This window comes from Myotis yumanensis, unplaced genomic scaffold (assembly GCF_028538775.1).
Source record: "Myotis yumanensis isolate MYYU_CA2020_CCGP unplaced genomic scaffold, mMyoYum1.0.hap1 SCAF_15, whole genome shotgun sequence".
Taxonomy (NCBI): Eukaryota; Metazoa; Chordata; class Mammalia; order Chiroptera; family Vespertilionidae; genus Myotis; species Myotis yumanensis.
The window spans coordinates 7,598,910-7,621,798 of record NW_027223766.1 but is presented as its reverse complement, the minus strand read 5'-3'; the positions used below and the strand labels follow the sequence as shown (position 1 = coordinate 7,621,798).

The following is a 22,889-nucleotide window of genomic DNA, read 5'->3' as shown; positions in this document are numbered from 1 at the left end:
ACCTAAAACTGAGATTATTCTACCCAGCAAGGTAATCTTATCTAATAATAGACAAACATGCAAATTAACTGTCCCTCCTCTATGCTCACCAGCCAATCAAGAGAGTATGCAAATTAACCCAACAAAGATGGCGGTTAATTTGCATACTTAGGGGCGAAGCGGCTGAGCGAAGACTGAAGGCTCCGTCCGGAGCCGTGAAGACTGAAGGCTCTGTCTGGAGCTGCGAAGACTGAAGTCCCGGGTGCTGGAGGAAAACCGGTGCCGGCAGCCAGGGGAAGGGAAGGCCTATTGCACGAATCTCTTCGTGCAACAGGCCTCTAGTCATTTATAATTGAAGAAGAAATAAAGATGTTCCCAAGCAAGAAAAAGCTAAAGGAGTTCATCACCACCAAATCAGTATTATAAGAATAGTTAAAGAGGCTTCTTCAAGAATAAGGGGGAGCCACAGTGGTGTGGCTCAGTTGGTAGGGTGTTATCCTGTGCACCAAAAGGTGGATGGTTTGATTCGCAATCAGGACTCATGCCCAGATGTGGGCTCAATCCCTGTTATGGGGCACAGAGGAAGCAATCAATCGATGTTACACTCTCACATCGATGTTTCTCTCTCTCTCCCTCTCCCTTCCTCTCTTTCTAAGAAATCAATAAAAAATATTTTAAGAAATAAGGGGGGGGTATCATAAATATAAGTAACAAAATCGCAATAACTATATACCTATGAATAATCACTTTAAATGTAAATTAATTAAATGCTCTAATCAAAAGATATAAGGTAGTTGAATGAATAAGAAAACAAAACCCATACATATACTGTCTACAGAGACCTACATCAGATCAAAAGACACAGACTGACTCAAAGTAAAGAAAAGGAAAAAGATAGTAATGCAAAAGAAAAAAAATCTGGGGTAGCAATAATTATTTAAAAAAAAGACTTTAAAAGAAAGGCTATAAATAAAGAAATTACATAATAATAAAGGTATAAATGCAAAAAAAGGATATAACTCTTATAAACACTTATGCACCCAACATAGGAGCACCTAAATATATAAAGCAAATATTGATGCACATAAAGGGAGAGGGTCACAGTATACAGTCATAGTAGGTGACTTTAACACTCCATAGACATCAATGGAGAGATCCAGACAGAAACTCAACAAGGAAACAGTGGTCTTAAAGAACATATATACCACGCAAATTTATTTCACATTTTTTATGCCATATTTTTTTACCCATGATCTCAGATGCCAGTGCAATCCTTACCTGAAAGTGTCTTTTGGTAAGAAACACACTGATGTCTCCACAAGGAAATGGCAGATCTCTCTCGATTCTGCAGTCCATGTAGTCTTTCTGCTAGCCCGCCTCTGTTTAATAAATTACAATATATTAAGTTTACCTGAAAGAAAAGCTCCAGAATTGTTGCAACATCTACATTTTTTACCCTCCAACCAGAGACAAATACATAAAACATTCAAGTTTTAACTTATCTGACATTACATTCTTTTCCTCCTAGGTCAGTAACCCACTTCTTAAAGATATCTTGGAAACTCAGTTTTCTGATTCACAGAAATATGGGCTACCCTAAGATCAGTTTGACTTCTTTCTTAGTTTACTTATTCCGTAAATATGTACCAATTACTCTTGTTCTACATAGCAAAGTGCTAGGTGCAAGGGATACAAAAAAGGCAATGAGCTATGCCATTGGGGTAGAGAGGGACTTATAATCTGTTCAGCAGACAGTGGGAAACAATTAAATGTAAAGTTGGTTCAGAATTGTAGTCACTAATAAAACCTGATAGGTGTAATACTTTCTATGAGAGAATTTAGGTATGGGCTCATTATTTGGAGAAAAGAGATAATTGAATATTAATCACAAACACATAGCAAGAATAGCAACATTTCAAAAACAGGAAAATTTTCATGTATTGCAGGCAGATGACTGGTAACAATGAACATACAGGCACTTCACAAAAGCCCTTACCTATCAATTAATACTAAGTATACATTAATATATTTTCAAATACATATAAGCATATATTATATATATTTTTTTGATTCAGAGAAGTCAGCAGTTCTTAACACAGCTATGATCTCAAGACAAATCAAGATTACTATTATGACTTCATGCAACATAATTTATCAATGTTTTGTCTTATATGATTATGAACCAGTTCACCAGTTTGGTGATCATCTCACTAAATTATCTCATTTTATTTTAATAATATCCCTTCAATGTAAAAAGAACAGATATCAATATCTACCTCATACATGATATATCAGAGTTGAAAGAGAGGATAATGAAATTCACCAATATTATAGAACTAGCCAGATAAGGAAATAGTTGTTGAAACCAGAAAGGACTTACCACATTGCCTGGCATTCAAAATATGTTATTCATTAGTGTTACTAATTTTTAAAAATGATTTCTATTTCCACCCTATACTCTTTCTACAATGATTTAAATATCATTTTAATACGTTATATATTATATATATTATCATTACTACCTACTTTGTTTTCCCATAGGCACTTACCCACACTAATAAAAGACAAAGATGCTAATTGACCGTACCTTCGCTACACTCATCAGCCAATCAGAAGCATATGCAAATTAACCCAACAAAGATGGCCATTAAATTTGCATACTGCAGGCAGATCCTGCTGCGCTGCCCCACCTGGGGCAGGCGGCAGGCCCACCCCAGCGTGGGATCCAGGCCCGCCGTGTGTGGGGCGGGGCGGGCAGCATCGATATCCCCAGCCGCCGCCCGCCCTAACACAGGATCCGGGCCTGCCGTGTGCGGGGCGGGACAGGTGGGGCGGGCGGCAGTGAGATCCCCAGCTGCTGCCCGCCCCAGCGTGGGATCTGGGCCTGCCGTGTGCAGTCCGGGGCAGGGCCACGGGCAGCAGTGTGATCCCAAGCCGCCGCCTGCCCCAGCGCGGGATCCGGGCCTGCCATGTGCGGCTCGGGGCGGGGGGGGGGCGGGCAGCAGCGTGATCCTGAGCCGCCACGCGACCCAGCGTGGGACCCAGGACTGCCATCTGCGACTGGGGGAGACGGGGCAGGCACCGCGGGATTGGGCATGCCATCTGCCACCAGGGGAGCGAGCCTAAGCCAGCAGGTGGTTATCTCACGAGGGGTCCCAGACTGTGAGAGGGCACAGGTTGGGCTGAGGGACCCCCCCTCCCCCGCCAGTGCACAAATTTTTGTGCACCAGGTTTCTAGTTTTCCTATAAGCACCAATTATTTCTGAATGTGTGTGTTAAATTTTTTAAAAATTCTCATAAAAACATGCTAAAGGACCTCTACTTTACATATGTCTACCTCTACCTAATATATGTAAACTCTTCTACATATAATTCTGTTTATGTGAAGTAACTCATGTATACTCCTGCTCTAAACAATACTATGAAAGTAGGTACTACTGTCATCCTCATTCTACAGATGATAAACTGAGGCACTGGGTATTAAACACCAGCACAAGATGAGGCATCTGATGTGCAGCAGAGCTATATGCACAAACAGGCAGCTGACTCTAGAGTTCACAAACTTAGCCTCAATGATATACCTACTATCTCAAAAAGAACTACTTAAAAAGATGTTCTTAATATAATAAACAAAACATTGTATTCTTTGCACAATGATCTAGATAATTATTTTTCAAATGTTTTTTTCAAACCAATGACTTAAGAGATAAGAAGACAAAATATAATCTGAAAGGATATGGTTAAAGTCAAGTCCCCTATCCCATGAATAAACTGTAGGGGCTGTAAGGCAAAAGGTAAAAAAATGAAGAACAGTCCTCTACATGTGGAATTATCTGGAGCGCTAAGATAGAATCAGCATTTTACACTTGGTTTTAGTCATTAGGGGCTACACTGGTGCCTCACACAATACCTCTGCTCCAATCTGCCCAGAGAATTCCTGCAGAAAGTTCCGATCAGATGCACCAGAACTTAAGAATGTAAACACCATGATTTCTACTCAACAATCATCTTTCTAATAAAAATCTCTTAGCATTAAAAAAAAAAATGTCAGGAGATCCAAGACAGAGGCAGACCAAGTGGATGTTACACTCACCTCCTCCCAAACCAACATGGAATTACAAATAAAATATAGAACAGTCAACCTGAATAACAACTGAAGACTAGCTGACTAGAAGTCTTATAACCAAGGATTTACAGGAGGAGCCACATTGAGGCTGGTAGAAAGAGCAATACATGGAAAGGGCTGGCCGCGCTCCCACAGGCGGTGGCTGAGATTCTGGTGAGTTATGACAGTTGCAAAGGTTCTCCCTGAGGAGCATGGGATCTCAACCTCAGGCCAAGCTCCACAGCCTATTGCACCAGATACCTGGCTGTGAAAGTCAGTGATTCTGTCTGCCAGAGAGAGACGGGAGTCTGCAAAAGACATAGGCACCCTCCTAAAGGACCAACGCACAAAATCTCATTTGCACTCACCCTGGGCTCTGGAGGAGGCAGGGTGGGACAGACTGGAGATGTGTGAGCAGGGACTGGGGTTGGTGGCTCTGGGGAGAGAAGTGCGGACAGCAGCCAAGACTTCTGTGCTGAGTTATTCTCTCACACCACAGACCCCTTCCTTCTGTGTGGCATCATCCTGGGGGAAAATAATAACCCAACCCTCTAACCTCCAAATCACCCCAAGCTGCAAAGCTCATGCCCTGCTGAGGAGTCAGCTGCCAGGGCCGGGGTATAGAGATCTGGGCCGACTCAGGGGGTGTCAGTAACTGAGTGGTGTGGCTTTGGGACAGAGGTCATTTACTCCACTTAACCCTGGATCTGACTGGTGACTACCTCTCATGGGAGATCCTACAGCCCCGTGTTCTGGGCTCCAGGTAGCCCCACTCTCTCACTGACTAGGTCTGGGCAGAAGCTCGGACAGACTGAGCTGTGTGGCTCTGGGGCAGGGGCCAGTCCTCCTACCTTCCCTCAAGCATGATCAGCACTTCCCCCTCATGGGAGATCCACTGGCCTCACCCTTCTGACTCTGGGCAGCCTTGTCCTGTTGAGCTCAAGCTCCTGGCAGAATCTTGCACAGATTAAGTTGTGTTGCTCTAGGTTGGGGGCCATGTTTCCCACACATGCCCGACCAGTGCAGAGCCCTCCATTCATGCAGCCAAATCTTGGTCTGTTTTGGCCTGATAAACTCTGCTGGCCTCACTCTGACAACACCCTGAGACCCCCGGCCCACTACAAAGGTCAGCGGACACTGTGCAGGTAGAAGCCAGACTTGATATATCCTGGGACATTTGCTGAATGGCCTCAGACCTAGCACGGACACTGAGTTTGAAGCTTTATCATTCTGGTGACTCACTGAGAAACTACCTCATTCAACTCTAGCAACACCAGAGGGTCTTTCAGTGACTGACCCAGCTGTCAAGTGGAGGCAGATGTCAGGGTGCCTTATGACTTTTGCTGACCTGTCCCTGTGCCAAGTGCTGGTAAAAGCAGTTTGCACACCCAGACACAGCAGAGACAGTAATCCACAAAGTGTGGATTACTTTGTAGCTCCAAACAGGTTCCCAGGGCCAGTCACAGTCAGAGTCTGAAATTGACCTGCATCAGAGTACCTACCAAGAGGTCCAAGAATCAACAAACCCAGTAGCCAGCATCAAACAACATCAGAGCAGGATCCAACTAACTTCACAAGCAGCATAACCAAAGAAAGATCTTGGCAGGCATCAGACCCTGCTGAGGTGAATTCTGCTTCGTGTGGTCAGCATCTACAAAACAGCTCATACACTGTAGTTGGGGTCAATCCTCACACTCAGCAACCTGAGGGTCGACCCCACAGAACTGGCCAATAGCAATCAAGACTCAATTACAACAGAAGGATCCACATAACACACACAAGAGACATTCCTTGAGCACTCATTTCAAAGGATCAAGAAAACTGTTCCAGTGGGTCCCAGAGTAAATCTACTATATAAAGCTATCCTATAAAGAGTGAGAGCCATAGCAGATCTACATAATGCATAGAAACAAACATAAACAGGTAACCAAAATAGGGAGACAAAGAAACATGCCCCAATTAAAAGAACAGGGGAATTCCCAAGAAAAAAAGAGCTAAATGAAATGGAAGCAAAGAATTTATCAAGATATAGAGTTTGAAAAAATGGTTATAATGATATACAAGGAAATTAGTTAAAGTTCAACACAGAGATAGCAAGCATAAAAAAGGACATGGAAACCACAAAAATGAAGCAATAAGAAATGAAGAATACAATATCTGCGGTGAAGAATATGCTAGAAAACACAAACAGCAGGTTGGATAAAGCAGAAGTTCGAATCAGTGATTTGGAAGACAAGGTAGCAGAAAACATACAATCAAAGCAGAAAAATAAAAAATGAATTTTAAAAAATGAGGATATCCTGGCCAGTGTGCTCAGTGGTAGAGGGTTGACTTATGATCCAAGAGGTCATGTTTGATTCCCAGTTAGAGTATGTGCCAGGGTTGCAGGCTCGATTCTCGATAGGGGGCTTACAGGAGGCAGCCAATCAATCATTCTCTCTCATCATTGATGTCTCCATCTCTCTATCTCTCTCCCTCCCTCTCTGTAATTAATAAACATATTTTTAAAAATAAATTAATTAAAAATATAAATAAATAAATAAATAAATAAATAAAGATAGATAGCTAGATAGATAGATTAAGGTACCTTTGGAAAAAACATGAAACATGACCACATCCACATCACAGGGTTACCAGAAGGAGGTGAGAAAGAGCAAGGGATCAAGAATCTTTTTGAAGAAGTAATGACAGAAAACTTCCCTAACCTGGTGAAAGAAAATGATACACAAATCCAGGAAATGCAGAGTCCCAATCAAGATGAAGTGAAAGAGGCCAACACCAACACACATCACAATTAAAATGCCAAAAGTTAAAGACAAAGAGAGAATCTTAAAAGAGGCAAGAAGAAAGCAATTAGCTACCTACAAAAAAAAACAACAAACTTCCCATAAGACTGGGGAAGCTTTATTCTAGGTAACTATTTGCTTTTCTCTTGCTTTTTAAAAAAAATAATTCTTTATTGTTGAAAGTATTACATATGGCCCTCTTTTCCCCCCATTGGCCGCTTCCTGCCCACTCCAGTCCCCAACCCCAGGCCTTCAGCATCCTATTGATTATGTCCATGGGTTATGGATATATGCAATACAAGGTCTTTGGTTGATTACCTCCCATGCACCTTGACCCTCCTTCCCTCCATAATTCTGCTCTCTGTTCCATGTTTCCACTCCATTCATCAGTTTATTTTGTTACTTAGATTCCACATATGAGTGTGATCCTGTAATACTTGTCTTTCCCTGAATGATTTATTTCACTTAGCATGATACTTTCCAGGTCCCTCTGTGCTGTCTCAAAAGGTAAGAGATTCTTTTTTACTGCTGCATAATATTCCATGGTATAAATGTACCACAGCTTTTTTATCCATTCATCTACTAGTGGGCACTTGGGTTGTTCCCAGATCTTTGCTATTGTAAATTATGCTGCTATGAACATAGGGGTGCATACATTCTTTCTGATTGGTGTTTCATCCTCTTGCTTCTTTTAAGATTATCTTGCTTCCTCAGATACCGTATTCTTCATTTCTGACTGGTTTATTTATTTAAAAATATGTTTTTATTGATTTCAAAGAGAGGAAGGGAGAAGGAAAAGAGAGCAAGACCTATATATATATGCTGTATCAACAAAAACATTTTAGGCCAGAAGTAATTGGTTTGAAATATTGAAAGTGATGAAAAGCAAGAACCTACAACCAGAACTATATACCCAGCAAGGCTATAATTTAAACCGGAAGGAGAGTGCTCACTTTGAGGGCACGTGTACTGAAACTGGAAAGAGACAAAGATTAGCATGCCCCCTGAGCAAGGATGACATGTAGATTCCTGAAGTGTTCCACATTTAAAAAATAAAAATAATGCCTTCCCAGAAAAAGAAAGCTAAAGAAGTTCTTTACCACCAAACCACTATTAAAGATATAAGGTTGAAGAAAGAAGAAAAAATTAAAAAGACAAGACAAAGATGAAGGAGAAAGAGAAGGTGAAGAAGGAGAAAAGGAGGAGAAAGAGGAGGAGGAGGGGGAGGAGGAAAAGGAGAAGAATAATGATGAACATAATTAAAAGACTAAAATGGTAATAAATATATACCTATCAATTATCATTTTAATTGTAAATGGTTTAAATGCTGTAATCAAAAGTCATATGGTAGCTGAATGGATAAAGAGACAAATCTTGGAAGGAAAGATCCACACAGACTAAAAATGAAAAAAAAAAAAGCTGTGGAGCAACACTTATATTTGACAAAATAGACTTCTAAACTAAGCCTATACTAAGAAACAAAGAAGGACAGTACAAAAGGATAAAGGGAACAATCCAACAAGTGGATATAACCTTTGAAAATATTTTTGTACCCAAAAGAGGAGCACCTAAATATATAAAGCATATATTGATGGGCATTTAATAAGAGAACATCAGTAAAACAGGCACAGTAGAAAATTTTAAAACCTCAATGACTAGATGTTCCAGGCTGATAATCAACAAGAAATAACGTCCTTAAATGACACACTAGATAAATGGATTTAATTGATATCTTCAGAGCATCTCACTCCAAAGATTCTTTTTAAGTATACAGGGAACATTTTCTAGGATAGACCACATATTAGGACACAAAACAGGTTTCAATAAACTTAAGAAGAGTGAAAACATATCAAACATTTTGTCTGACCATACTATTATGAAACTAGAAATTAACCAAAAGAAAAAAACTAAGAAAAACACACCAAAAACTCAAGATACGGAAATTAAATAAAATGCTATTAAACAATGAATGGGTTAACAATGAGATCAAGGAAGAAGCCAAAAGATATCTTGAAACAAATGAAAATGAGAACACAACAACCCAAAATCTATATGATATAATGAAAGTAGTTCTAAGAAGGAAAGTCATAGAATTACAGGGCTATTTCTAGAAACAAGAAAAATCTCCAACAATCTAACTTTACACTTAAAGGAACTAGAAAAAGAACAACAAAGAAAGCCCAAAGAGTCTAAAAAAATAATAGAAAAGGTCAATGAAACCAACAACTGGTTGAAAAGATAAACAAAATTGAAAAAGCTTTAAAAAGACTCAACAAGACACAGAAACCATGCCATCTTGAAGGGGCGGAACAGCAGCAGGTTGGGGCAGAGCCTCACCACCATCCAGACTGGCCTTGGACACCACCACAGACCCACGCAGTGAGCCACAAACCAGCAGAACCTCACAAGGGACCCCCCCTGAAGGATTTGGGGACCCCACACAGTGAGTCGCATACTTGCACATCACCCCCACCATGGTCTTCAGAACCCTGCGGTGAGTCACCGAGTCGCACACCACCCCTGCTGTGGGCTGTGGGACCACAAGGTAAGTTGCACACCAGTGAGACCTTGCAGATGATCCCCACCACAAGAGCCCGGAACCCAAACACATCCACAACAGCTTGCACAACGACGTTGGGGGTGAGCCACATAGTCAGACAACCTGTGAGGAGATTCCATTCATGAAAGGACAATAAAATTCAAGACCCAAATATATCAGGAGAACCCAAATAACTCAAGTAGAAGGCTTTCCTAGAACACCCAGCTAAGAAGATCTGAGAGACTACACCACTGGGTCCCACAAAACACCTACTACATAGGACTAACCCCAAAATCTGGGTGGCATAGTAGTTTGATCTAAGACATAGAAACAAATACAAAGGGACAGCAAAAATGGGGAGACAAAGAAACAATTCCCAAAGGAAAGACAATGAACTAAATGAAATGGAGGCAAGTAATTTATCAGATAAAGAATTCAAAGTAATGCTCAAACATCTGGCTGAGAATTACAAGCAACTCAATGAGAATTATAAGCAGCTGTATAAGAAATACACCAACATAGATAAAAATCAAGAGGAAATGAAGAATGGCATAGCTATAATAAAGGACAGCTGGGAGGGTTTCAACATTTCAGCGAGTTAGAAGACAGGGTAAAAAACAACAACACCCAATCAGAGCAGCAATTGGGAAAAAGAATTAAAAAGCAGGAGGGGAGTATAAAGGAGCTTTGGGACAACATGAAAACGAAACAACATCTGCATAATAGGGGTGCCAGAAGAAGAAGAAGCTAAGCAATGAATAGAAAACCTGTTTAAAAAAATAATGACATGCCCTGACTGGTTTGGCTCAGTGGATAGAGCGTCGGCCTGCGGACTGAAGGGTCCCAGGTTTGATTCCAGTCAAGGGCATGTGCCTTGGTTGCAGGCACATCCCCAGGCAGCTGATCAATGTTTCTCTCTCATTGATGTTTCTAACTCTCTACCCCTCTCCCTTCCTCTCTGTAAAAAAATCAATAAAATATATTTTTTAAAAAAAAAAATAATGACAGAAAACTTCCCTGACTTGGGGAAGAAAAAAGTCACACAAGTCCAGGAAGCACAGAGAATCCCAAACAAGATGAACCCAAAAAGACTCACACCAAGACACATCATAATTAAAATAGGAAACGTTAAAGACAAAGAATCTTAAAGGCTACAAGAGAAAGACAGAAAGTTACCTACAAGGGATCTCCCATTAGACCAGTGGTTCTCAACTTTCCTAATGCTGCGACCCTTTAATACAGTTCCTCATGTTGTGGTAACCCCCAACCATAAAATTATTTTCATAGCTACTTCATAACTGTAATTTTGCTACTGTTATGAATTATAATGTAAATATCTGATATGCAGGATGTATTTAGGCGACCCCTGTGAAAGGGTTGCTCGACCCCTAAAGTGATCTCGACCCACAAGTTGAGAACCGCTGCATTAGACTATCAACTGATTTCTCAACAGAAACACATTCAGCCAGAAGAGAGTGGCATGACATATACAAAGTAATGAAAAGAAAGGGACTGAATCCAAGACTACTCTATCCAGCAAGGCTATCATTCAAAATTGAAGGTGAAATCAGGAGCTTCAAAGATTAAAAAAAAAAAAGACTAAAGGAGTTTATCACCACCAAACCAGCAATGCAAGAAATCCTAAAGTGACTTTTTGTAAAAAGAAGGAATAGAAAGAGAGGGAGAAACACAGGCATAATGAATAAAAATTGCAACAAACAAGTACCCATCAATAATAACCTTAAACGTAAATGGTTTAAATGCTCCAATCAAAAGATATAGGATAGCTGAATGGATAAGAAAACATGACCCATCTATATGCTGCCTATAAGGGACCCATCTCAGAACAAAGGACTCACACAGACTAAAAGTGAAGGGATGGAAAGAAATTGGTCAAGCAAATGGAGAGGAAAAAAAAGTTGGGGTAGCAGTACTTATATCTGAAAAAATAGACCTCAAAGTGAATACCATAACAAGAGATAAGGAAGGCGACTTCATAATACTAAAGGAATCTATACAAGAGCATATAACTCCTCTAAACATATATTCACCCAATACAGGAGCACACAAATACATAAAAAAATTTCTGGAAGATATAAAGGGAGAGATCGACAGCAATATAATCATAGTAGTGGACTTTAATACCCCATTGACATCACTGGATAAATCTTCTAGACAAAAAAATCAACAAGGAAAAAGCAGTTCTAAACGACTCACTAGATCAGATGGAACTAATTGACATCTTCAGAACATTTCACCCCAAAGCTACGGAATATACATTCTTCTCAAGTGTATATGGGATATTTTCAAAGACAGACCACATGTTAGGACACAGCCTAAGTCTCTACAAATTCAAGAAGATTGAAATCATATCAAGCATCTTCTCAGATCACAATGACATAAAGTTAGAAATCAACTACAAAAAAAATTTCAAAAACAATCAAACACATGGAAGCTAAATAGTATGCTATTAAACAATGAATGGGTTACCAAAGAGATCAAAGAATAAATAAAAAACATCATGGAAACAAATGACAATGAAAACAAAACAATCCAAAAATCTATGGGGCACAGTGAAAGCAATTCTGAGAGGGAAATTCATAGTACTACAGGCCTACTTCAAAAAAGAAGAAAAAGTTGTAATAACTTATCTACCCTACAACTTAAAGAATTAGAATGGGAGCAAAAAGAGAAGACCATAGTAAGTGGAAGGAAGAAAATAATAAAGATCAGAGTGGAAATAAATGACATAGAAACCAAAAAAATACAAAAGATCAATAAAACCAAGAGCTGATTCTTTAAAAGAATAAACAAGATTGATGAACCTCAAACCAGACCAAGAAACAAAGAGAAAGGACCCAAATAAACAAAATCAGAATAGAAAGAGTTGAAGTTAACAACTGACCCCACAGAAATACAAAGGATCGTAAAAAAATACTATGAACAATTCTATTCCAACAAACTGGACAACCTTGATGAAACAGACAAATTCCTAGAAAAATACAATCTTCTAAACTCAATCAGAAAGAATCAGAAAACCTGAATAGGGTGATAACTACTGATAAAATTGAAGCAGTATTTTAAAAAACACACAACAACTTTTAGCAAACAAAAGCCCTGATCCAGATGGCTTCACCGGAGAGCTTTATCAAACATTCAAAGAATAACTACCACCTATCCTCCTCAAACTATTCAAAAAATTCAAGAGAAAGGAACACTTCCAAGCTCTTTATATGAGACCAGTATTACCCTAATCCCAAAACCAGATAAAGACACTGCAAAGAAAGAGAATACAGGCCAATATCCCCGATAAACATTGATGCTAAAATCCTCAACAAAATTTTAATAAATCGAATCCAGCAATACATTAAAAAGATCATACACCATGACCAAGTGGGATTTATTCTGTGGATACAAGACTGGTACAATATCCGCAAATCAATAAATGTGATACAGCACATTTATAGATTGCAAGACAAAAATCACCTGATCATATCAATTTATGTAGAAAAAGCATTTGACAAAATCCAACACCGTTTTTTGATAAAAACTTTCAGCAAAGTGGGAATGGAGAGATCATACCTCAACATAATAAAGGCCATATATAACAAACCTACAGCCAACATCATACTCAATGGACAAAAATTAAAACCATTTCCCCTAAGAACAGGAACAAGACAGGGATGCCCACTTTCACCACATAGTATTGGCCTTAATGCAGCGGTTCTCAACCTGTGGGTCGCCAACCTGTGGGTCGAGACCCCTTTGGGGGTTGAACAACCCTTTCACAGGGGTCACCTAAGACCATCGGAAAACACGTATATAATTACAGTGGTTCTCAACCTTCCTAATGCCGCAATCCTTTAATACAGTTCCTCATGTTGTGGTGACCCCCAACCACAAAATTATTTTCGTTGCTACTACATAACTGTAATATTGTTCATAACTGTTATGAATTGTAATGTAAACATCTGATATGCAGGATGTATTTTCATTGTTACAAATTGAACATAATTAAAGCATAGCAATTAATCACAAAAACAATATGTAATTATATATGTGTTTTCCAATGGTCTTAGGCGACCCCTGTGAAAGGGTCGTTCGATCCCCAAAGGGGTCGTGACCCACAGGCTGGCGACCCACAAGTTGAGAACCACTGCCTTAATGGGATTGGGAACATCACTGGCTATAATTGCACACAATTGATTTCAACAAGGACATTGGAATCACTTTAATTGGCTTCTTTTCCTGTTCTCTCCTGAGTCTACTACAAACGATCACCATTCTCTTTTGAGGCTATAACTTCCAAACTCTGAGCATAAGGGCTTCTGTCATATTTTATGTTAAAAACAAACAAATAAATAAGTAAAATGACATATACAGTATATAGTAAACAGGCATGAACTGACTCAACATACTTCATCTATCCCACCAGACTCAGTCATATCCTTATACTCTTCCCTCCACTCCTATGCTCAAGACAGGCCTCTCCGCCCCAGGCCTTGCTCCCCTGCTTCCTTTCTTGGGACACTGACAGAGCAATTATCCTGAACATTTGTCTAAATCTGTATCTCCTTTACTCTGAAATCTCTTTAGACACTGGATTCCTTTCAAGCTACTAGCAGTAATCTCCCCACTTTCCTACCTTGAATCCCTCCTCCTACCGGAGGAGTCACAAAACTATCTCCACTCCTTGAGTTCTGGGCACTCCTGGATCCCTAGTCCCTGGCTTCTTTCCTACTAGCCCACAAACATTACTGGAGTCTCAGTGTGCATCACCCTTCTTGCCATGTCTTGATGCAGACATATCCTAAACAGATCCAAAACCTGTGCTCTTCATAGCTACACTGATTCTTCCTATTGGAAATCATTTTTCCTTGAAACACTGCTTTCCACAAACTTGCCTTCTCATTTCCATTGGGTTTTTGGTTTTATTGTTTTGTTCTAGTTTAAAACACAAAGAGACAATGGATTACACAGTGTTGGAACATGTCCTCAATGGTACACCTCTGACATGCACACCAGCCCGTTTCCTGTCCATGAGTCTTTGCTCTCTCGTGCATCTTTGTATTTCCAAGTGTTTCCCTAGTCAATATCCGTAACCATACTCATTAAAGTAATCTGAATAGTACATATGTATTTCTATTTCCCTCTGTAGACTATAAATTACTTGAAAATAGGCATTTACTTGTCTTAATTGTCTAAGACATCACCTGAAACACTGATGCTCAATAAAATTTGATAAACCCAAACAGCCAAGCTCCATTAAAGAAAGCAGTCACCTAAGCTGGGTATGACTAAAGGGAATGCTCAGCTTGGGTGAGCTACTCCATACATCATCTCAAAAACTTAAGACTTCCATAATTACTTATAGAAATTACAATTCTATTCTCACAGTTTTCCTTCCCAAGTAAACGGGTAAGCATTTTTAAATTACCTTTTTAGATATGTGGGTTGTTAAAGAAAGAGAAAAGCTTTAAAAAACATTTTAAAAGGTGTAATTTCACCTTGAAAGCTGCTTCTTATTTGCTGATTTTTCAGGAGTCCTAGGCAACTTCATCTGTTTCTGGGGGGTGTACAAAATGCTGTCTGTAGGTTTCACCCTTGGGATTACCCGCCTCTCCACAACTTTTCCTCCATCTGATCCAAACTCCACGGGGTGTTTGTGAGAGGATTCGGACTCAATGAAGAAGCCATTCTCTGAGTTATCTTTGCTTTCACTATCTGATGAATACTCCAAAATTTCTGTAGAACTTGTCTGAAAAAATTAAGAAATATGCAATTAAATTTGAAGAATTCTTTATTCAAGTACTTATTTATACATGTCTATTATTCTATTCCCTTAAAATTATAATTAGTAAATAACTTTAAACATACAGTATCTTAAACTGTGTACATACAGTAGCTTAAACTTCTATTTTGACATGAAATCCAAAGTATCAGGCCATATAACCAAAGTTAAGATGGGATTAAACCAACTGTAAACAAGATATTCTCTCATAGAATCCACCAAATTAGGTACAAATATTCAAACTTCCTTCAGTAGACTAACAGAAATGTGCCAGATACAGCGGGGCCTTGACTTAGGAGTGTCCCGACTAACGAGTTTTTTGAGATACCAGCTGTCTCTCAGCCGATTTTTTTGCATTGAGTTGATAGAGTAACTTGAGTTAACGAGCTCAGTCTTGGAACAAATTAAACTCATAAGTCAAGGCCCCACTGTAGTCAGTTTTGAAAACTGAACTAGTAACACCAACCTAAATGGCTGATGAAAGTCACTACAACCTAACACCTATTGGAAAACAGGTAAATTTTTTTGAATTTTGAAATTTAATGTGAGGTAAATAATATTCAATATTTCTTATGAACCAAAGAAAATTGCTTCTTCATGTGTAAACTACTTAATTTACCAAAAGAGTCTCCAAGGGTAAAGATGAAAACTAGACTTTCCAGCACAAATTCAATATAATATTTTCCAGAGACTGGTTTTAAATTGCTAATATCATCAGGAACTACATAAGAATATTAAGTCACTGCCTCTTTTTCATAACATTTCCTAAAATACTTCTTCTTCCCCCGACTCAAATTTCTAAACTACCAAAATAATATTTTGAAAACTGGATTACAAATAGAAACTCACATCACATAGCCTAACTGGAGAGGGAAATCAAAACTTTCTTCTGTGATGTTCTCTGTCTTTGCCCACTTAAATTCTTAAATCTGGTATGAATTTTATTTTCCCATCACTTGGTTTTGCAAGTCAGTCCCATGTTGTTCTACTGTCAGCAACAATTCATCCTTCAACACTAATTTTTCAGTATATTAGTAGCCCCTTTTAATTTAATACCTATACATTTGAAATTTACTAAATGTAAATTGTATATTTAGTTAAATGGATCTTCTGTGCCAATATAATTTCATAGTGTAGTAGGGGTCCCTCGGGAAGGGCTCTATTTTGATGGATCAACATGGATTGTGTCACTGGCACTGAAATAGGCACCTGGCTAAAGAGAGTGAAGAGGCCACGGTACATATAAGGATTATTATCTGTGGGTATATGTGTACGCATGTGCATTGGTGCGTGGAGGGTAGCACTAGAATTTTCACCATTTGCTAATCTACATAAGACAGAAGGTTGATCACATTTGGCCTTTTAGAGGATTTTATAGTTACATCTTTTTTAAGAGCTAAAAATGATATCACCAATCCCCATATCTCTTTGAAAAAACTGCTTAGGTAGTCACCTGTTACTAGGAACATTTAAAAGAAGAAAAAGTAAGTAAAAAAACCTCAAATTAATAGCTTAGTTCCTCTACCCTTTTCACAATCTCAGTTACATGCCTAAATTACTGTAGGCAGCTGCTAATCCATAAATAAGCCCTGTGGTCACATGTTTCCCCTATAACACAGCTTCTCAATAAAAATTAACAATAAGCCATAAAAAAGAATAATTTTGTTTGAAAATTAAGATCCTTCGCACTAAAAACTTTAGATATTACTTGATAACTCCAAATTTAAATTCATCTTCTTGTTCTGAAATGTCTTTTCATTTAGTTCCCTAAAGTTTTGCATTTCATCCTAGAACAGCGTTTCACAACCTCAGCACTGTTGCCATTTTTCTGAATAAGAGTGGGCTTCCTGTACAGGGGCACTGACAAGTGGGTGAACCCCCACAAACTCTAAGCACTGGGCCCCTCCACACTCCCTGTCTCTGCCCTTCCCACTTTCCAACCCCCTAATCCCACATCAGGAGAACTTTAGGACCATAGGCCACAGCCTCACATTCCTGGCCTCAGGCCCAGCTACATTCCTCGATCCCTGACACTGGACACTCACGCTGTGACCATCCCCAGCTGCCACTGACCCTACCTGAGCCAGCTTCTATCTATGGGACTGAGCCCCAGTGGAAGGAAGAAGAGTGGTCCTTCCACTCTTCCCAGGCTCCTCAGCCTAGGACAGGAGTTAGGGACAATGGGGAGGATTAGTGGGTGGGCCTCAGTGAGCCCGGCTTCTGGCTGAGTGGTGCTCCCACTGTGGGATCAGGCCAAAACCAGCTCTCTAACATCCCCTGAGCGGTAGGCCAGGCCGAGGGACTCCACCGGTGCACAATTGGGGTCAGGGAGGGATGCAGGAGGTTGGCCAGCCAGAAAGGGACCGTGGGAGGTCTCCAGGGTGTGTCTGACCCGTCTCACTCAGTCCCGATTCGCCAGACCCCAGCAGCAAGCTACCCTACCAGTCGGAGTCTGCCCCCCTGGTGGTCAGTGCACGTCATTGCGACTGGTCGACCAGCTGACTGTCTGCCCCCTTGTGGTCAGTGCAGATCATGGCGAGCGGTTGAGCAGCCTTAGCATATCATTAGCATATTATACTTTGATTGTTTGAATGGACGACTGGACACATAGCGTATTAGGCTTTTATTATATAGGACTGGTGGCCTGGTGTATGAAATTCATGCACGGGGGGGAGGAGGGGGGGGGAGACACGTCCCTCAGCCCAGCCTGCACCCTCTCCAATCGGAGACCCCATGGGAGATGTCCAACCGCCAGTTTAGGCCCGATCCCACAGGTGGTCGGACATCCCCCTCGCAATCTGGGACTCTGCTGCTCCTAACTGCTCACCTGCCTGCCTGCCTGATTGCCCCTAACCCTTCTGCCTGCCTGCTTGATCGCCCCTAACTGGCTTTGCCTGCCTGCCTGATCACCCCTAACTGCCCTCCCCTGCTGGCCTGATCCTGCCCCCAACTTCCCACCCCTGCTGGCCTGGTTGCCCCCAATTGCCCTTCCCTGCTAGCCTGATCTCGCCCCCAACTGCCCTCCCTTGCCGGCTGATAGACCCTAACGGTCTCTGCCTTGGCCCCCACCATTATGGCTTTGTCTGGAAGGAAGTCAGACGTCTGGAAGATGGCCTGTTGACCCGGTTTAATTAGCATATTACCCTTTTAGTAGTATAGGCAGATTATATAGGATAGGATTGCTTAAATGGGGGTGGGAGGGAAAACTTTTTCATCAGGAGATGCTCTTGGCAGACAAAAATACATAATCTCTATATCTGGACTGATAGCCAGCCCTATGCACTATACTGCCAAACTGGTTATTAAAAAATTGAACCGCTTTCTTTCACCTTACACCAAACAGCTATTGCCCTTAAAACCCCTCCTAAGGCCCCACCTCAGGCCCCACCTTTGTAGTTCACCCAGATTAAGTTCTGATTGGTCAGTTTCTATGCCAATCAGCGTCAAAAGCTCCGCCTCCTAGGCAGCTATTGGCTCCTCGCATTTCACCCAGATTTGGTTCTGATGGGTCGGTTTCTATGCCAGTCAGCATCTCCAGGCCTATCAATGGGCTTGATCAGAGAGGCGGGCTGATCAGCAGCCCCAGCAGAGGCCTGAGAGAAAGAGAGGCTTTGGCTGCTAGCCAGGCCCCAAGAGAAAGAGAGAGGCAAGGGCTGATCAACAGCTGCCATTAAGGCTACGGATCAGACCCTGCTTCTCTCTCCAGGCCTCTCTTTGGGCCTGATCCACAGCCCCCTCAGCAATCAGTGCTGGGTCACCATCCCCACACTGGCAGCCATCAGTGCTGGGTCGCCATGGCAACCCAGCATTGACTGCAGGACTGACTTCTGGTCGGTCGGGCCTTTGGTCGCTTTGGATGTTACGGATCGTGGGTTTTTATATATTAGGATTCCTCAGAATACATTAGCACAAATCCAGTAAATTTCCTCTTCCTCTTAAACTAGGTAGATTTGTTTTCTGTTACTTGCAACCAAGAGGCTTAACTATCTGATAAATATTTTCAAATAGGGAAAATGTTCCATTAAACAAATATTAATACAGTATGCACTAAGTATAAGGCTAATGCAAGATAGAAGATTTAATGAGACACAGTTCCATAAAGAGCTTGAAATCAAATAAAGGAGATATTATAAATATGGCCCACACTAAATGTTTTGAATGGGCAAACAATGAAGCTTTTATTTCTGACTAATATGAAATTAGCAGACACAACTGGAAGAAATAAAACCTCTACTGGGTTTCAAAGGATTGGAAAATTCTTAACAGATGAAGATGAGAACAGAGAGAACAAAGCATATAAGGCAGGAAAGTACAGTGGATACTTGAGATACACAGACAAATCCAGACAAATGAAAGTTTAGAGTTTACAGGAAGCAAGAGACAATAATACAAACACTATAGGGTGGGGCAAAAGAGGTTTACAGTTGTTCCTGTGGAAAATAATACAATAATTCATAAATAATAATACAAGAATAAACTCTGTTTTGCATACCCACAACTGTAAACCTACTTTGCCACACCCTGTAATCCTCCAGATCGGGGCAGAGAGAGCACACACGTTCTCTTACATCAAGATAAATCATCACACCCATCAAAAATGGGGAATTGATTGTCCAGAAAAGAATTTTGTAAGTAAATGTAGCATTTAAATAATTAAAGAGTCCCATTTCCTATAAATCAAATCTTAACCCAATTCTATGTATGAAAGTTTATATGTGCAGAGTCCACTTAGATAAAAACTGTGTCTACTAACAAAGTAAAAAACCAGTCAGTCTAACTGCAATGCCTCTGTGGTAAAGCTACCTCCATAACAATTGAAACAAATTAGCCAGATGAATCACTGCTCTCTCAGAAATTACAGCTTTTCATTCTAAAATTTATAAATAAGTCACACAAAGAGCAACAGTGGAGTATCAGTAATAAATGATCACTTCCTTATTTTTAAATGACACCTTTGTAGCTAAATACTTTTTCACCCAGCTGGTAAAAAAAAGTAACTAAACTAAAATTATTCCTTGAAATAACCAATTATAAAACAAAGAACAGCTCACCTGACTTATATTTCATGCAAAAACCAAAGTCTCAAGACCTTGGTTTAAGCCTAGGCGAGAAGGTATGAGTGGTTGCTTCAGTGAAGACACCTTATGCACCTGCTGCCATGGGGCAGGTGCTGGCTGTGCCCTGACTCACAGAGCCAGGCCACATCCTGCAGCACACTGGTTTCTGCTCTCTGAGGCTTCCCATCCAATACCGACTAGGCCCAGACTTGCCTTATAGAGAATCTTATGAGATCACTGAGAGCCAAGCTGAATTCACCATGTTAATTCTGGGTTCAACCTCCCTTTCTGAAAGTCACACTACTAATGAGAACAGTCAGTAGCATTTTAAGAAAAGAAAATGAGAATTATAAGGCCCTGCCTGCTTAGAAACTTGTAAATCCAAAGAGTTGCAAGGTGGGGACAATAGCAAAAATCCTACAGAAGATACGCCATGGTAGCTGTGGCAAGTCAAATCACCAAAACCAAGACAGCTCTTAAAAATCAGGGGAATTGAAAGAGTGCTAGAGGCTGATAAACCAGCAAATTCAGTTAGCAAATGCTTTCATTTCCACTCCAGTTTTAAAATGAAATTTCTTACAAATCAATTGAGGGCCTGCTATGTAAGTATCAAGAATCACTCTGGCTACAATGGATGCAGTGGGAGGGGAGGACACCAAAATAATTATTTATGCAGTCTTTAAATTCCAGCGGAATCATATCTCTCTCTCTCTCTCTCTCTCTCTCTCTCTCTCTCTCTCTCACACACACACACACACACACACACACACCTTAAATATGTGGATTAGTCTCTGGCGATTTATCAAGAACTGCCCAGATTGTATGAAAAAGAACAGCAAGACCACAAGAGGACCTCAGACTCCCCATTACTAACAGAACTTTATTTTCTATTGGGATTAAAAATCAATAAAAGCAACACAATTCTAGGCAACAGAGAGTCTTAAACTACTGACAGGAGATATACTCTCCCTGTCTATTTGGTGTGCGTGTTGTAACTGAAACTTTATTCATGAAAATCAGATAGAGAGGGAAAACAAAAGCTATAGATTTTCTCACACAATGAAAAGAAGAAAAAAACACCCATCTTTCCTGAGGTAAACAGGTTTAACAAGCTACACCCATGGGTACACCTCTGCAAACCACATGGCTTGTCTTTCCTGAACTAAATATGTTTCCAACCTCAAATTCCAGCCTGATGAGAACAACAGAACTCAAGTTCTATCAATGTGGGTTCACGAAGCACCACTTCACCACATAACGTCCAAAGCCCCAGGAGAAAATAAAAAACAGCATGGCAAAGGCATCTTAAGAGAAAGGGAAAAAAGAGAAATGACAAGGCTCAAAAAGGAACCTCCTGGGTCAAAGTTCACCAAGCAGCGCTGAGCCCTGTGGAGAAGAGCAGATTGGCCAGAGGCCAAGCTGGTACTGGTATAAGAACAGGCATACAGACCAATGGAACACAACAGAGAGCCCAGAAACCAACGCATGCCTTTACGGTCAATTAATATTTGACAAAGGAGGCAAGAGCAGTAAATGGTGCTAGGAAAATTGGACAGGTACATGCAGAAAAATTAAACTAGATTACTAACTTACATCACACACAAGAATAAACTCAAAATGAATTAAAGACTTAAACTGAAGTCACAAAATAATAAAAATCCTAGAACATATTGGCAAGTAAAATTCCACACATCTCACATAGCAGTACTTTTGCTGGTACATCTCCTAGGGCTGTGGTCGGCAAACTGCGGCTTGTGAGCCACATGCGGCTCTTTGGCCCCTTCAGTGTGGCTCTTCCACAAAATACCACATGCGGGCGCACATGTACAGTACGACTGAAACTTCATGACCCATGCGCAGAAGTCGGTATTTTGTGGAAGAGCCACACTCAAGGGACCAAAGAGCCGCATGTGGCTTGCGAGCCACAGTTTGCCGACCACTATTAGGGCAAGAGGAAGAAAGATTAAAATAACCAAATGGGAAAACATCAAACTAAAAAGCTTCTACCCAGAAAAAGAAACCATCAACAAAACCAAAAGGGGACCCATTGTATAGGAGAACATATTTGCCAATGATACATCTGATAAAGGGTAATTTCCAAAATATATGAAGAACTCATACAGCTCAACACCAGAAGACAACCCTAACCCTTTTAAAAATCCTCACAAAATTTCTTTAAGATAAATGAAGGCAATGCCCTCTCTGGTTTGCCTCAGTGGCTAGAGCGTCGGCCTGTGGACTGAAGGGTCCCAGGTTCAATTCCAGTCAAGGGCACATGCCCAGGTTGCAGGCTCGATCCCCAGTGGGGGGCGTGCAGGAGGCAACCGATCAATGATTCTCATCACTGATGTTTCTGTCTCTCTCTCCCTCTCCTTTCCTCTCTGAAATCAATAAAAATATATTTTTAAAAAAAAAGATAAATGAAGACAAACTAGATAAACTGATACAGAGGAAGATTAAATGATTTAAATACAGTGGTCCAGAGTCACACAACAGGGATAATCTCAGCAAGCCACACTACTTACATAGCATTCTCCACACACTATTCCAGGCTCTGTCCAGAAAATAATGCCAACCAAAAGAATAAGGGGAAATCAGAAAACCACACACACACACACACATTGTTACAATA

General features: G+C 40.5%; 1 protein-coding gene and 1 non-coding gene across 4 annotated transcripts in view; one reads left to right on the top strand and one right to left on the bottom strand.

The window, feature by feature from the left end:
* Positions 1–22,889, bottom strand: part of SPIDR (scaffold protein involved in DNA repair) — a 289,161-nt gene that overhangs the window by 202,024 nt on the left and 64,248 nt on the right. For all 3 annotated transcript variants that reach the window (XM_070391894.1, XM_070391895.1, XM_070391896.1), the window contains 2 exons: positions 14,917–15,167; positions 1,258–1,358 (listed from right to left, as the gene is read on the bottom strand). In XM_070391894.1, coding sequence (XP_070247995.1) covers positions 1,258–1,358; positions 14,917–15,167 — 352 coding nt within the window. The remainder of the gene's footprint in view (positions 1–1,257; positions 1,359–14,916; positions 15,168–22,889) is intronic.
* Positions 7,816–7,919, top strand: LOC138993606 (U6 spliceosomal RNA). Its single transcript, XR_011468321.1, has one exon. It is a non-coding gene; the product is annotated as a U6 spliceosomal RNA (small nuclear RNA).